Source organism: Panicum virgatum, chromosome 2N (assembly GCF_016808335.1).
Source record: "Panicum virgatum strain AP13 chromosome 2N, P.virgatum_v5, whole genome shotgun sequence".
Lineage (NCBI taxonomy): Eukaryota > Viridiplantae > Streptophyta > Magnoliopsida > Poales > Poaceae > Panicum > Panicum virgatum.
Window position 1 is genome coordinate 9,862,334 of NC_053146.1, and position 16,833 is coordinate 9,879,166.

A 16,833-nucleotide genomic window follows, 5' to 3' on the forward strand; every position below is an offset into this window, starting at 1 on the left:
AAGAGAGGATATGTTGTGCATAATGACAATGCAGAGCCTGCTAGTAAAGCATTCCAATCCATGTCCGTCAGTGGGCCTTTTATCCCTAACAACCTAGAGAATTACTCCAAGAAAATTGGTCCCTCACGCCTCTCACGGGAGGGATGCGGCAACGACGACGAGATAAACTCTAAAGGAAGCATCACTGGCTTGATGCGCAAGAGGAACAACGAAACAACCCAAGGTACTACTTGGCATCTTAAACGCAATTTCATAGCTCTGCACTGATATTTCATCTATTGAGGCATAGGAATAAAGCACAACATGTACTAACAGTGCATTTAAATTAACAGAGCTCGAAGGAGGAACTGCACAAGGGAGCACGACGGGAGGGGCCAAAAGGTATATCATTTAATAGAATCTACTAATGAATATCAAGTGTGATCAATTGTTTTATGATACGTCTAATAGATAATAACTTTAAAATTCATGCACCATGGTTATATTCATGTTTGCATCAATTCCTATATGTATATAGACACACACACACACACGATAACTATGCGAGGTTAGTAGTTGCTTATATAAGATATTTGGATTGCAGGAGGCCACTGGAACTTTTCCCAGATGATTTCTGGGAAAACACCGACGCAGGAGAAACTAGGGCAAAAGAAAATGATACAGATAGCACTGATCTAGCAGAAACGGGTGCCAAGGGGCTATTGTTTGTACGGAACCACATTTGGATGAGTTATATGTCTCAATGCGTGATGTGTTAGAAAAATATGTATTATCATGTGAACCTAATCATAAGGAGAGCTTGTTTATTATATTCCGGTGAATCCTATTGTTGTGCTCATACTTTATAGCAAAATGCTAAGGTGAGGGTGAGGGTATCGTAGACTACACCTGAGGCTGGTATGTTTCAAGTAATTGATCCCTAGAATATATAGCTAAAATTTGAAGGTCATCTCATAAAGAAATCATATGGAATAATGCCACGAGACATGGTTGCATTATACAAGAAAGTCTCTTAAATTCATTACAACTGACAAGAAATTTGTAGCAGAAGATAACAAGACATTTATTAAATTTATTTTGAACATAGAGTGCCATCTATATAACAAACTAGTACAACGGATAGAGGATGGCCCTAGAAACTATTTGACTTAGACTGGCTTTGTACATAGATGACAGCAAACTATCAATGCAACCAAGTCCAGTGGGCCTACTGCAAACGTTCTACTAAAGTACATCCATACATAGTTTAGGTGGCTGAGTAGAGTTCTAGATACAAACAGTTCATCTCCATAGCACAACTGACAAGGTAAAATGCCAGGCATGGCCCACTTATTTAATGAAAAGAACAGCTGAAACTGATGATAGTTGGCAGCATAGATCACGGACGTGCAGATTCACTCGTCACTGCAATGTGAAGTACTGAAGGTCATTAGATCTTTCATGTATTAGTTTCCTAAGAACATTAAATAGATAACCGCATTTACCTCGCCTTCTCCTTCTTCCAATAAAGCAACTCCTTGCGAGCAGGTCTTGAACGTTTACCTAACACATTCCTGCATGGTAAGGATCTAATTAGAATTTTTCTAAACCCTACACTTTATATTGAACATGGCAAAACAATGTCCGGGGAAAAGTTGCATACCCATGTTCCTCACGAGCACCAGGAGAAACTGCCTCCTTCCCCTTAGTTGAGGACTTCTTTTCGGGAGTGGGGGTTTGACTGTTAGGAGGTGGAGTGCTTTCATCTCCAGGATCAGTGGGATTCTCAGTTAAGCTGGGAGAACCATCATTGCGTTCTTTATGAAGAGCGGTAGTTGACGGGCTGGTGCTAGCCATGGCAGCAGGGTCCTTAGGAATATCCTTAAGAGTGACATTAGGACCACCCCTGTGTGTCCGTGGAGGCATAAACACCCTCCTAGTTTGGAAACACAATTGTCCAGTTCTAAATGTTTGGTCACTAATTATGACCTGAAACACATAGCTGCGACCAACAAGAGCACGAAGGGCGGCAGGAAGTAGGATCTGATTAGATGAACTTTCTTCCACGAGCTCAGCAGCAGTGCGCCGCACAACCTGCTCAGCGACGCCACCGAACAGAAATATTTTTGTGCGACCAGTGGCATCCTCAATCACCAAATTTAGCTTGTAACTGTGCATATAACAGGGAAAAAGTTTGAGAAAATAACATTTATAATGAATGATGTTAGATAGGGCAACACCAATGGATTGCAATAAGTTTTCACCTGGGAACGACGACCGGTTTAGTTTCATTACAGTTGATACATTCAAAACCTTGGAGAGTTGGCTTCAAGCCCTTTTTGCATATGCTGCAGCCTTTATACCACCAGCCATTTGTGACATCAATTTCCTTTATGCTTGCATGACATGTAAAGCGCACATCCTATTGGAGGGTATGGAAGGCAGGGTAATTATTATGCCGTGGGGCACCATGTTTAAAACTGTACAAAAGGAAGAGGATATACATTACTGTCATGGGGATTCAATGACAAAAGCCAGTCTTTCTATTGGCATTTTCCTCGTCAACACCACCTGCTGCGGCATCACCATCTCCTGGTAGGAGCAGAACTTCACAGCCTCTTCCTTGTAGACTGCAAGGAAATTCATGAAGACAAGACAAAGAGTCAAACAAACCTCCACATGGAATTTACCCAAACAAAAAGAAAGGAGGCTGATAGGATATCAATATACCTAGCACGAAAAGCATTAACCTATGGAATGTCAATGTTTATATACCATTTTGTTGCAAGATTACTCAGGCATCTAGGAGCACCTACAAGTTTTAAAACAAAAACACATGAATAGATCAGGTCTGAAGGTAAGGTATGATCCAGACCTTGGGAACAATGGATAACTTGTTTACAAGTTAATACCCACCTAGATATAGCCTTACTTGCATCCCAGCAAAAACAATCACAACTGGCTCGCTGTTTCCTATAGTTTCAATAAGGATCTCATCCTCAAAAGATGTTGCGTGCTCACCCCATAAAGTCACTGATAAAGGCTGGTCACTGGAAATCACAAATACAACATATATTGTAATAACCTATTCAAAGTATGTTTAAACAACAATGTAAATAATTAATAGCAGGAACCAAACCTTAAGTCACGCAGCTCCACTTCGCACCTCACAGATGTGCCATTCAAACTGCTACAATGCACAACTGGGTGCACCACTGTAAGTTGCCCAATGATATCTGTTGGAAAGTTAGGTTGTCAAATATTGTAATATATACTACTACATGACTTCACTGAGTAAAAATTTAAGTTTCCCAACTTATATTTTGTAAAATCAGGAGGGTGCATACCTATTAAACCTTGGTCATGCCTTGCTCTATGATCCAGAATTCCAGATCACCATAGTCCACAAAGTTAAAAAAGTAGCAGGGAAGATTGGCTGTCACCTCAGCATGTATTTCTTGAGTAGTCGTCAACGAAGTGAAAAAGATGGTATATGTACTGGGTATAGCTTTGAACTTCCTTTCTTGCTTACTGACTTGAAAGTTTCTTATATAATAGCAATGTCCCTCCACCAGAGACTTGGAAAATTTGTTTATGTCTTTCTGTCCAATGGAAGCGGTAATTCCTTGGCCCTACAGAATAACGATGAAGTGAAGATGGCAATGCTAGCTATATTGACAAAAAAAAGTAGATGTATTATGTGATGTACCTCTTCATCAACAAGGACAAGTTCTAAGGAGGAAAAATCTTTCCCCTTTGAAATCCCAGATACATGCCACATCCTAGCGATTCTAACCTTGATACGCCAGTTATGTCTGCCTAGGTTGATCTGGGATAACAAGTTGTACTCCATCTGCAGTTTATATAATCATATAATGAATAAGCAAACTCAAGTACACCAAGGCAATGGAACACATCTAAAATTTGTGGAGCATATAGCCAAATTATATTTTAAACAAAAAAGCTAAAAGCATGCAATGTTCTGATTGGCATGAAACATACACAGAAAGATAATTTGTGCGATGCATAGAGAGTTGAAATTACCACAATGACTGGAGAATCTCCCTGTAGACAATGTTGAGAGTGGCACTGCAACTTAGATCTGTATCATCATCAATCAAAATCTTAAGCCCATTTCTAGATGTTATGTGTGATATAGCAACATATAGCTGTCCATGACTAAAAACTGGTCAGGGCAAGTATAGGCCAACATTCTACAAAGTTTGTCCTTGACTTTTATTTATGGTCATTGCATAACAAAGACGAACCGGAAACTGTCGCCTACTAAGCACAAAAGGCCATTTAGGACTTGATACATGCAAGGCAATCCGAGGAAGCAGCACCTTGTCACCAATGTGTGATCCAGTTATTATTTGAGCCTCCAAAACCCGATCACCTAATTGTGTAATGATAAGACGAGTACCATTGCAAAGACCAGCACTTTGATTCAAATTACGCAAAAGCATCACAGGTGCACCAATCTTGACCACAAGCTTATGATGAGGGATACCTTTGAATTGTAAAGAATTCAAGAATTCAACTGGATAAAGCAAGTCTAAATTACCATGTTCCTTTGAGGATTCAACCAAGGTATCTGAGCTAAGATATACCTTTTCATGACCTAGTATTAAAGAAAGAACATGACTATTAATTTCATCAATGGTGTCATTTTTTGGAGCGATGATAGCTCTTTCCCTTAAATAGGTTGGATCGGAGTATGATGTCTCTAGGTTTGGGTACGTAGAGCTTATTATATCATCAATGGCTGAATCTACCCTTGGAATTAAGATGTCATGTGGTATCTCCACCAGCTCAGAGTCCCCATCATCACTATCTACAGAAGCTTTTGCAGTGCCATCTCTAATACTCAACACCCAGTCATTAAATTCTTTCACCTGCTCAGTAGGTAAACCACTATCTGCCATGGCTAGCAGGTGCATGTTTATTGTAAGCCTTAGAACCTTAACATGCTTCCAAATGTAGGAGTTAGTTATGGATGCATCTATCGTGTCTAATCTACTCCCACCCTCAACCACAGGTAATACCTGCCGAAAATCGCCACCAAGTAACACAGTTTTGCCACCAAAAAGTTTGTGAAAACTGGAAGACTCCACTCCGCCAAGAATGTCTCGCATGCTACGGTCTAATGATTCAAAACTATGACGGTGAGTCATGGGAGCCTCATCCCATATTATCAAAGAGCACTGCAGTATTAAATCAGCAAGGAATGACCCCCCTTTTATTCCGCAAACTGATGACTCATCAATAACTATAGGAATTTTAAATCGAGAATGTGCCGTACGCCCTCCTGGGAGCAACAGCGCAGCAACCCCGGAAGAGGCTACTGTAAGAACAATAAGGTTTTCAGACCGTAGGCGTGAAATAATCGCATTCCAAAGAAATGTTTTTCCAATGCCACCATAGCCATACACAAAAAAGCATTGGCCAGTCCTTTCATAAACAGATTGTAGGACAACATCATATATTTGTTTCTGCTCTGAATTTAACTTGCTCACAAGGTTATCATGCACAAGAAGAAGATTTGCAGAATCATAAGCTAATTCCTCAGCCAGCAGTCTATTTTTCACCTTGTTACAAAGATTAGGATCAGGCTTTGGTAAACCATGGTCAGTCATTGAGGCACCATTCTTACTAAATAAATTATCAAGCTCTACCAGGACATGGTTTTTTAGATGTTGTTCAGGGATTCTATAAGAAGGCATTTGTATCATTCTCTGAATTTTATGTTGTATATCATCAGTGAAATATGTATAGAACTCAGAAAATAGAGAAGCTGCATCACAAACAGAGCAAAAAAGAATTATAGTAACAAGGAGTTGGCGCATCTGAGCAGCTGATCCCCAGACAGATGCTTCCCTAAGAGCCTCACGCCACTGCCTGACAAGCATCTTTAAATGTTGGGTGCAAAACACCACCAATAGTTCGAAGATCCTCATAGGATGTAGCACCCTTGGCAACATTTAGGAGCATACGGAGGTAATAAACCTCACCACAGCTAGGATTTATATAGATTGCCCTCCCAATTTTTTTTATCCTTTTCGGGGATGCCAAGCTCTATTCTTATTATTCCAAACCCATCTCGTTGGAAATTCTATATATGTCAATTCTCGGGCAGATGGGAACATCCTGTCAGCAGTGAACCACTCAGTCAGTGTTGTTTGTGTGGAACGAGGGTCATCTACAATATCAACTAATGGTCGCTTAGCTGGGTACACAAGGCTGTTCATCAAAGGCAGGTGTACAGCTAACCTCTCCACTGCCGGTGTCCTATAGTGTATATCAAACTCAAACATGCGCCAGACAGCTTCATGCGAAGATAAGTAACGACAGTCAATGTACTCACGAACCTCATCACCTTCATCAGCTTTCCTCTGAACATCTAGTGGTTCAGTACTGACACCACTACCGCTAGGGTCCTGATGTGAATCATCCCTAGACATGTTAGCGCCAAAGCTCTCGATCACAGCTCTAGCACGATCTGGCCCCTTCGTGATGTACTTAAACAAATACTTAATTAGATGGGTTTTGTTGCACCATTCTACATTTATATGAGCCCTAAACCTCTTCAACAAAAATAAGTTATACGGAACGGCCCATCTGCTATCAAGTTTAACCCCATACCGCTCCACAGAATGACCAGACTCCAAACGCCTATACTGCACAAAGCCATCCTCGCCAACTACCGTGTTTTCTTGGTATGCTTTAGGAAAAATTTTGAGCTTTTATTATTCTTCATACATGGACATTTTTTGTTAAGCTCCCCACAAGGACCATGAACCATGAACTCATCTACAAGACTATAACCCACAGAATCTGAAACTCTATCAGGTATCTCAGCACTAATTATGGAGTCAATAAATGAAGGGGGTGAGTCTTTGGTATTACCTTCAAGCCAAACCAAAATATGAACGTGAGGCAAACCGCGCTCCTGGAACTCAATAGTGTAGAGCACTGAAATAGGGGAAACAATAATAAGTTTGTAAAGTATCAATAGACATTATGCTTGTGGAACGCAAAAAAACTTGATGGGACAGTTGTATATAAGTTAATCTGAATACACCATTTTAGCGCTCCTCGTACTATCTCATTAGCGACTATTATTTTGGCTATAGTAATATATGCGTATAGAGGCAGAGCACTAAAGGCATATGGCATGAACTCAGGAGATGGCATAGCAAAAAAGATGTGCTACTATTTCTTCGCTGCATGCACACATCATCAGGCACAAGGGATAGCAGGTTTGGCAGCGTACATCTACATACATCGATGAACCTACTCCCGGCGTGCATACTGCTAGCACTTAGCAAAGATGTCCCGACACCAAACAATTGCAGCAAGTCTGCCAGCCCACAGTGACCTACTCACTGCATCCATGCTGCTAGCTAGCCTCATGAATGCATGCATCCTCAGGGTGTGTAACTATTTCCTGCAGCTAGCCCCCAGCCTGACCAAGCACAGTACAGTTGGAAACTACAAAAAAAAAATGCTGGTGGGTTGGTTTGGTTTCCACCTAAGACCTATAAGTTTTTTTTAAAAAAATATAATACTGGACGTGATCAAAATGTGGTAATCATATTCATATTTATATGTATACCTGCTTTTGCCTTTCCAAAATATGTACCCTTCTTCAGCACGGAAACAAGCTCTTCAACCTAACTCGACTAACTATGTCAGGTCTAGCGTTAGGTTTCTGTCCTGGAATAAATTCAAGAGCATCAGCTATTTCCTGCCACTTTGTATTACATGTAAAAGTGATGAACAGGTCCGGAGGTCCATAGAACCTACAAATCGCCATTGCATCCTGATAGTTCTGTACCATATATCTTTTACTCCCAGTAAAGCTCGCAGGCAATATAACTTTCTTACCAACATTGTTTCCATCAAAATCACCCTTGTGCAGTGCATCGTGTATACCTTGGTATATCTCAGACCTTAGGTTCTTATTGTTTTTAATGATAAACCTAAGCCTATTTTCCTCCACAGATGCAAATGCATCCACTATGTACTGCTGGAATAATCGATCACCACATATCAATGTAGTTGCCTCACATCTGCGCTGCTGCAACCGAAAAGCATAATATTCAAGCATGGTAACCTCACTTCTAGCTCTAAACCCGCAAGACTCCCGACTGGCAATATTTGATCCCTAGTTTGAAGCTCTCCTCACCATAGGGAAATAGAATTGGGTACTGCAAAGCCATATAATTGGAATGTAGGTTGCTAATTCATCTAAGACCACCACCTCTGTCCTGAATTATTATATCAGGGCTCTTCTTCTCCTCTGAAAAATCACCAACTATCAAAGCAGCTACCTCGGACCCTGTTGGTGCACTGTACTGAGGTGTAGTCTTGGACCGATCATGCAATAGCCTAAGGCGCAAGGGCTGGCAATTTCTCTGAGCCAACATGTCCCTAGCAGCCCTAAATGATTTGACCAGTTCATTTTTTTCATCAAACATCCTCACCAAACCCTCGACAATTACTCTATCAACCTCATTTCCACTATCACAATCCCTATCACTATCAAAAATTGATATTCGATTTTCAACCTCATTTTCAGTATCAACAATATAAAGCTGCGCATAAACCGGGGGCTTACCCTCTTCTGGTAGCAAAGATCCGATTCGATGATGAACCTGGCCATTAATTTTAAATACATATGGTCCGGGGCCCTTGTTTATACTCATGTCAATTTTAGCTCCCAATGATGTGAAAGCAAACATGGAATTGTATGAACGTATGGATTTAAGAAAGTACTTAGATAAAATGTCACCATTTGGATTTAACAAGGCAGCTCGAAATGGAGGATGATCTTTTAGAAGAGGCAAATGGACCTTACCTCCTCTACAACAAAGATGAAAACGGGCACGGTCTCCTTCACCTGAGTATGATCTCTTCACACGTTCCTGGTACCAAAACTGTGCACCACAGTACTGGCACTCATGTGCAGGTGGCCCGTAGTATGATGTCTCGTCAGGAATGGCTAGAATATTGAAAATAAATTAACAGCGCATTTTTTTAGAGCAGTATCATGGGGGCTCCTACAACCTATAAGGGCAGCTCCAGTGTGCACTTTTTGAGGGTGCCTAGAGAATCTTTTTAGCCTAGCACCCTGACTATACACTGGAGAGGGAGGGTGCCATCGATTAAAGCTTGGAAGGGGTGCTTGTTTTTGCACCCGGTTCCAACAATAAACTATTATTCTTCAACAGTGACTCAACAGTGAATAATATATTTATTACATGACCGTTGGGAGCGTTGGGAGGAGGTAGCCGTTGCACAAGGGTACTGCTGCTTCTACAAATAGCAGTCGGCCGTAGCTCATTTGACCCAGCCACTTCAAATAGAAGAAATTACATGAAAAAAAACACCATGGATCATACATCTGGCTTCAATCCTTCGAACTCCTCACCTCCCGTGGAGCCAAACACAAGCAGTCAATCCACCCCAAGGAACCCACAATCACTGTTTGCCACAAACTTTGAGCCCCAACTCAACCAACAATTCCAGTCTCAATTCCCTCCAAATTTCAACCCTTTCAACCCTTATGGCTTCCCTCCAAATTTCAACCCTTACAATCTAGGTAATCCATATGAAGGCAACTTCAACCTTTCTCCCAATGGAGTGTTTGGAAGAGGAGCTGCAGTTGAAGGAGTTCGGTCTTCATCACCAGTTGAGTCAATGCCTTTTGTTCTTGGTGCTGGCAGCTCAAGTCCAGCCTCCCAAATGTCTGTAGCACCACAAATGAATGAAGATTTCAGCAATCAAGAGTGGAGTGACAATAGTGAAGGCGAAGAAAAGAAAGGAGGGCGTATGAATTGGACTGAAGAAGAAAATTTGAAGCTAATCAGTTCATGGCTGCATCATTCCAATGATTCAGTTAAGGGGAATTCACAGAAAGGTGAAAATTTTTGGAAGAACATAGTGGCAGAATTCAATAGCAATGTCCCAGAAGATCGAAGAAGAAAAGTTCCACAATGCAAGACCCACTGGACAAAGACCAACAAGTTGGTGGTTCATTTCAACGGGTGTTGGGTCAGAATGATGAGAGCTCGTGCTAGTGGAGAATCTGATGACCAAGTTATGGCCAACGCACATGCAGTTTACAAACGGGAATCCAAAGGTAATAAACCATTCACATTGGATTACTGGTGGAGAGCAGTGAAGGATCAACAAAAATGGGCAAAAAGAAAAGAGAACCAAGACATGACCTCAAGCAAGAGACTGAAGAACAATGCATCTGGGGCTTACACATCTTCTTCCAACCAAGAGAGTGAGGAGGCAAGCCCAAGTGAGAAATCTTGGCCGGAAGGGCAGAAGCAGGCAAAAGCTAGAATGAAAGGCAAAGAGAAGAAGCTCACATCAGATTTGACTTTAGAAAGCCTCAAAATTGAGAAGATGAAATTGTATCATGAAGCAACACAAGTGAAGGCAGCAGCGGTGGCAAAAGCAGCAGATGCTACAGAAAAGAAGGCAACGGTTGATCTCTTGAATAAGTACATTGAGATGAATACAATGGACACCACAGGGTTCAGCGATGCGCAAATCAAACGCCACGAGATAGCACTTAATTATTTACAAACAAAACTTAGCAAGAACAATTAGACAAGAATTAGTACCTGAGAATGCAACCAAGTATTAGTCAATGTATTAGCCTCTGAGAATGTAACGTAGCAGTCAATGTATTAGCATCTGAGAATGCAATGTAGTAGTCAATGTATTATTAACTGAAAGTGTAATGTAGCAGTCAATGTATTAGTACTAGAGAATGCAATCCAGTAGTCAATGTATTAGTACTAGAGAATGCAATCCAGCAGTCAATGTATCATCATTCTTGTAATAATTCTGTTGTGAATAGCGTTCTCTAACTAGTTGATGTGGCATAAAAAAAGTATGACCAACTAACCGTTGGGAAACTAGCTATTGGAATAGGTTGCACCAGCTTATAAAAGGCTGAAGGTTGAGAGCAGCAAGCAACACCCCCTTCAGCAATGTCTACATCCCAGCTCCAAAACTCAGATAGTTCTAGTAGCGAGTGTGACCTTGAGAAGCTTATGTGGGAGTTTACAAATGACCCACTCGAAGCTGAGATTGAAGCTGAGCTTGAAGCGGAAAATGAAGCTGAGGCTGAAATGGATCTGGTTGGAAATTCCCATCAGTTCCATCGTAGGTACATAGACCGGAATAGAGAAGATGCAAACAGGAGACTAGAAGCTGACTACTTCTGCAACAACCCAGTATACACTGACACTCAGTTCCGGCGAAGGTACAAGCTCGTTTTGCAATATTGCGAGGCCCTGCACGCTTTTGGAAACAGGAAACACTTGCAGACATTATGTATGCATGTATTATACTTCACAACATGATAGTAGAAAATGAAAGGGATTCCTATGTGGTTCGGTTCAATGACACTGAGGAGTATAACGTACGTGATGAAGATGAGCACTATGAACAGGGGAGGTCTCAGCCTTTAGCGGGGTTCAATCATGGGCCAATTCATGAATTCTCCAGGGTACTGCAAGCAAATGATGCCATTCATGATAGGGAAAAGCATCATCAATTCAAGGCTGACTTGGTGGAGCACATATGGCAAGGATTTCGTGGTGAATGAGCCTATTTTAGTTTTTACTGCTAAATTAATAGTATGCCCAGTGTTTAGCATTTGGAACACTTTTAGTTGTAACCTTACTTTTTAAGCCCGTATATTAGCAGTAAGAAGCAATGTAAAAATCTATTTGCCTATCTACTGAGAAGCAATAAGGAATTTATTCCCCATATATGGATCACGAGAAATAACTAGATTTACTAATTAGATTTACTTTATTTTGCACAAAATTGACAAGCATGTTGCTCCGACCTCCTACGACCCCTCCATACTGCTTGTCCTAGGCCAATCGGGAAAAAAACAAAGAAAAAAGCAAGTAGTAAACGTGACCATTTACCTATTCGATGGAGATGCATCTCAGATCCAGAGACGCGGGAACCGAGGCACACAACCGGATCCCTTGCAGCTGTGTGTGACCCACCATGCTGCCGCTGACGAGCCCGGCGGCGTCCACGGCAACGACCTGCCGTGAAGCCTCCCATCGATCTCGTGTCGTCCCGAACTCCGGATCTGCTAGAAGAGCATCGCAGTCACTCTCATCTTCTTCTCCTCGCCCCCAATCACCTCTCTTCTTCTGCTTGCAAGGAGTAGCCTTTGCCCAATTTCATGGGCAGCCGAAGATGGCGAGGGAGAAGATTTGGTGGATAGATCGGAAAGGGGAAGAACAGGCCTCGCAGTCTCCGCGGTTTGGGGAAGAGATCAGATATTTTAGTGCGGTAGGACCCACCTTAGCACGTTCACACAATTTCTTTACACTGGAGCGGAATGAGATAGTTCGAGAAAAAATTTATGTGTCAGATCTTAGCACTACGTGAGGTGCTATACACTGTGGATGCTCTAACCCATCCTAATTTAATTTTCTTTTTGAGATGTGCACATACAACAATAATTACCTGCTTTCTTTACTCCTGTCCTAGACTTATGGGGATCCTGTTTCTCCTCCAAGGCTCCCCTCTAGAATTTATAACCCCACCTACAACAATAATTGCAAATTTGGCCAGTGAGCTTACACTTTTGGCATGGACTAATCTAGGACACTCTACAGCCGCATAATTCCTAAGACCCAACTACTCCTTTTCTATAGTCTATAAATATTACCTCCTTTTTTTGCTTTTATTATAGATCTCCGACACTCTTGCCTCTCACGTATGCTACCCCCAGTAGACGGCGCAACACAATCTGCGGCGATAGTAGCAAATCAGTCGCATACAAACACCTAGTAAGTATACAATGCAACTACAATCAGAGAGGAAGTATCAAGACACCTGGCTCCAAGGCTAGTCCCTTTTCACATAACCCCTTCCTCGTATTGCTAGCAGGCATATCCTCCATGCAGTGGCAGACCCAACATTTGGAACTAGGGCAGTCCTGATAAAAAAAATATAAAGTACAATCCAATATAATCTAATATAGCAATTTGATAACAACACGGTCCATAATAACTAAATTTACAATAACACAGCTACTAGGACTCCATGCACACTTAACTCAACTAAGGCTACAGTCTTCATAGCTAAACATCTTGATAGCAGCAGCAGTATAAATGGGTGCAGATTATTTAGGTAATCACCTAACTAATGTCTGAATTTAGAAGTTAGATTGAGATGGAATGGAGGGAGAAAGAGAACAGTACACACCATGGACGGGACTGCAATTGGCAATGGAGATTAGAGAATTGGGGATGCTAGATGCCACATCTTAGAAGGCAGTGGCGGAACCAGGATTGAGTCGAACCCCGGGCCGAGTTTTAAATATAGACGTCCACAAACTCACAGTTCAAAAGATACATGAAAATATAAACGGAAAGATAGATAACATACAAAAAGCGTCATCGCGAAGTAATATATTTATTCTTCTTCAGTAATTGATCCAAGTCCTTCTTCAGCAATTGATTCAAGTCCAGAGGTAGAAGCTACTGCAAAATGAAAAAAATTTGGGCCGAACCCCGGGCCATGGCCCGGGTGGCCCGGGGTGTGCATCCGCCCCTGTTAGAAGGTTACTGGCGTGCTGTGGCAGGTGGCCGTGCTCCCCTACCGCTCGCGGTGCGTGTGCAGCAGCCACGCATGCCTGCCGTGGGCTCGCACTTCAGGTGCGGCCAGGTTGGAGCGGTGGCGCTAGCCGTCGCGGGTGTGAGGCTGAGGACCCAGGCCGAGCAGCCGGGGCCAAGGCATGGCCATGCGGGGCGCCGGGAAGAGCCGCGGTCTGGCCGGAGCAGGGGTCGGCGGGAGTCGAGGCGCAGGCGATTGCGCAGCGTGGGGCGGATGCGCGAGCCGGCGATGCGGCGGCCCCGTGAAGCCTTCTAGGATGTGGGCAGCGGCAGGCAGGGCAGCGAGCAGCCGCTGGCACCGGAGGCACGGGATGCAGGAGGTTGGGGGTGGCCGGCCTGGATGCGATGGGAAGAGGAGGAACATTACTAATTTGGTGATTTGGGCTAGATTGGATAGGTGGGCCAAAATTCTGAAGTTAGATATTTGGGCCAAAGTTTAGGATACCTCCTGATGCATGGACTACCTTTAGATTGGCAGCTGGATTATGAACAAATGTCGATAAAATTATCTAAATATACACTGATATAGTTACATATATATATATAGAAAATAGTAAAATAAAAATACATTGAAGGATTGGTTGGAAGGGAAAAACGGAAATGCATAGGAAGGAACCACAAGAATATGAAAATGCCAGTAGAAAGATTTGATTACAACCAAAAGTAGAATTATAGCAAATAAATAGTCTAGTTTCTAGGAGACACAATGTGCTTGCAACAACCACATGCAGCCTCCCTATAAAGCATGGCCATTACATCCTTTGTTTCCTACGTATGCATATCATACATACCGTGACTTTTCATTATGTTCATTTCAATAGTAGTATGTATAAATTATTGAGAGTTCTAATATGCCAGTACAGCATGGGTCTCATCGTACTATTGGAACTTACAGTTATGAGCTATCCGAGAATAGGCTTTCAAGCAGGTCGTACAGCAAGCACCGAGTGAAGGCAAAAGTGGAGAAGGGGTGCATTGAAACGAAGGGAGTGTCATGCTTATATAGGCATGAGATGGAATCTGGGATGCAATGCCCCCGGAAACATGGCAATAAGAAAAAGATAGGAGCTAAAGAATCATACTACAAGATGAACAGCCAAGTGAGGGGATGGATCGCTGCATGCAATAGCTCGTAGCCCATCAACTTGCAGCTCACGTCACTTTCAAGGGTCAGAGGAAGGACGCTACCACTATGCACTGGCTTGGTGTTGCACATAAACAACACGTTATTTGCTATAGGAAATTTTCATGTTCATGAACAGCTACATTTTTGTTATGTCACATCACATGCATGTACCACTAGTGTGATTACTAAATTTGCTTTCCTAAATGTTCGCATTTAGTGCTTAACCAAGAGTACCTTTACCCTTTGTTATCACATGCATGGCATTTATTGCTGGCCCACTATAGAAGTATCATTGTATTAGGCGTAAGTGAATAGGAGAAATATATTCAGCATGTCTGGACAGAGTGCCTGCTAGATGACTATTCACGAGAGCGATGGATTGATGCGGCAAATGATGCCAAGGTATGAGATGTCCATCAGCCACAGCAAAAAAATCAGGACAAGTGGATCGAGTAATCCAAACCATATCAGATGAGCCACGACCAAAAAAAAACACAAGTGGATCGAGCCATCCAGACCGAATCGGATGGACCTAACATTTTAGGCTAACGTGGCCCTTCTAGCAGGCTGCGAAAACGGTGCGGCCTTATAGTTTTAATACTATGATTCGTGCACCAAAAGGTGCGATATCAGCGTGCCACGTCGCCGGCCGTTCCTGGCCGTCGGATCGGCCAGACGGACGGTCTAGATCGGGCAAATCACAGTCATTTTTCAAAAAAACCCTCAATCTCTACCAAAATCAGACCGCAGTCCCCTCTCCCTTTCCATGTACTCTTTCCCTTTCTCCTCCCCAACATCGCCACCGCTGCCGCCTCGCGAGCCCGCCGTCGTGCCCTCTGCCCGCCGGCCTCTGCCCTTCGCCTCGCTCCTCCACCTCCGCCCCGCCTCTCGAACCTTCGGCTGGCCGCGACATCCAGGCGCCTCCCTCCCTCCACGCGCTTGGCGGCGACCGGTGCTTGGCGGCCCCATTCGCGGGCGGTGGGGCGAGCGCGGCCCAGGCGGATCCAGCGGCGGCGGACACGGCGGGGGGCCGCCACGGGTGGCGGCGTTCGCGGGCGGCTGCAGCGGCCTCGGGCGGCATCGTTCGCGGCTGGTGGCCGCAGCGGAGTTATGTGTGCAGTCGAGCACAGAAGATGATAATTGCTCCTGCACCCGTTCCATCTCCATGTACAAGCTCGATGATTTGATTTGAGGTGTGAATGATGATAACACAAGTAAAATACAGTTATCCCTATCTGATTCCTTCCAAAAGGGTGCTGAGAATACTTCAATCTGATACGTTTTGTTTTGTCTTTCATTCCTATCTTGATATTATTATTATTCTTTTGGTGGATCTTGGCCTTTGATGACCTGATGGTTGTAGAACAGGTAAATATTTGCCTGATCTGTTGATATTTTTAGGTAAATATTTGCCTAATTTGTTGATATTTTTATTAACTAGAACAGCCTGAGGTTGAATAATCATGCATGTACTTTGCTGCACATTTGCTTGTTGGTACCTTTGTTGTTGCTTTTGTGGTTGGATGGACAAATTTGAATGACTACCCCGCTGCAAATTTGAATGACTTGGAAATATTCAAGCTCAACAGACCAAATCACATGTATATCTCTGAAAATCGAGATTGACTTGTATGCAGATTATCCCGCTGAACTGAGCCATCTGAAATCTCTCTTATCTTCAGTTTATTTGCCAGATTTGATTCATGTTGTTTGTATTCGATGGAGAGGTTTGTTGCGACGAGGACAAACAAGCTCCCTCTTCTGAAGACATTGAGGATGCTTGCTGGCAGAATCGAACCAATAAACCTATTGCCACCACTGAGTAACTAGATATCACATCCAATGTATTATTATTTTGAAGTAACTTGTTTGATTTGAGGCTTCTGCAGCGTGGGTGAAGCGGTCAATTCTTTTCTGATGATGCTATGACTCGGTTTGTTATTGCTGTTTGAAATCTCTTTTCACAGTTGTCTTTTTAACCAGTGTAAGCAATTTTATAAGATGACATTTAACCTTCCTACCATTACATATCACATTTACTTGTGATGACAATTG

At 42.8% G+C, this 16,833-nt stretch overlaps 1 protein-coding gene, 2 non-coding genes and 2 pseudogenes across 3 annotated transcripts; 4 read left to right on the forward strand and 1 right to left on the reverse strand.

Moving 5' to 3' along the window:
* Positions 1 to 1,394: 1,394 nt before the first annotated feature.
* LOC120662368 lies at positions 1,395 to 3,832 on the reverse strand (annotated as a pseudogene).
* Positions 3,833 to 9,372: 5,540 nt separating this feature from the next.
* Positions 9,373 to 10,605, forward strand: LOC120662369. The gene has a single exon (XM_039941530.1). It carries the CDS (start codon positions 9,373 to 9,375, stop codon positions 10,603 to 10,605), a length of 1,233 nt encoding a protein of 410 aa, XP_039797464.1.
* Positions 10,606 to 15,969: 5,364 nt separating this feature from the next.
* Positions 15,970 to 16,061, forward strand: LOC120663164. The gene has a single exon (XR_005670386.1). It is a non-coding gene; the product is annotated as a small nucleolar RNA R38 (small nucleolar RNA).
* Positions 16,062 to 16,337: 276 nt separating this feature from the next.
* LOC120663190 lies at positions 16,338 to 16,439 on the forward strand (annotated as a pseudogene).
* Positions 16,440 to 16,505: 66 nt separating this feature from the next.
* Positions 16,506 to 16,604, forward strand: LOC120663116. The gene has a single exon (XR_005670339.1). It is a non-coding gene; the product is annotated as a small nucleolar RNA R30/Z108 (small nucleolar RNA).
* The last annotated feature ends 229 nt before the right edge of the window (positions 16,605 to 16,833 follow it).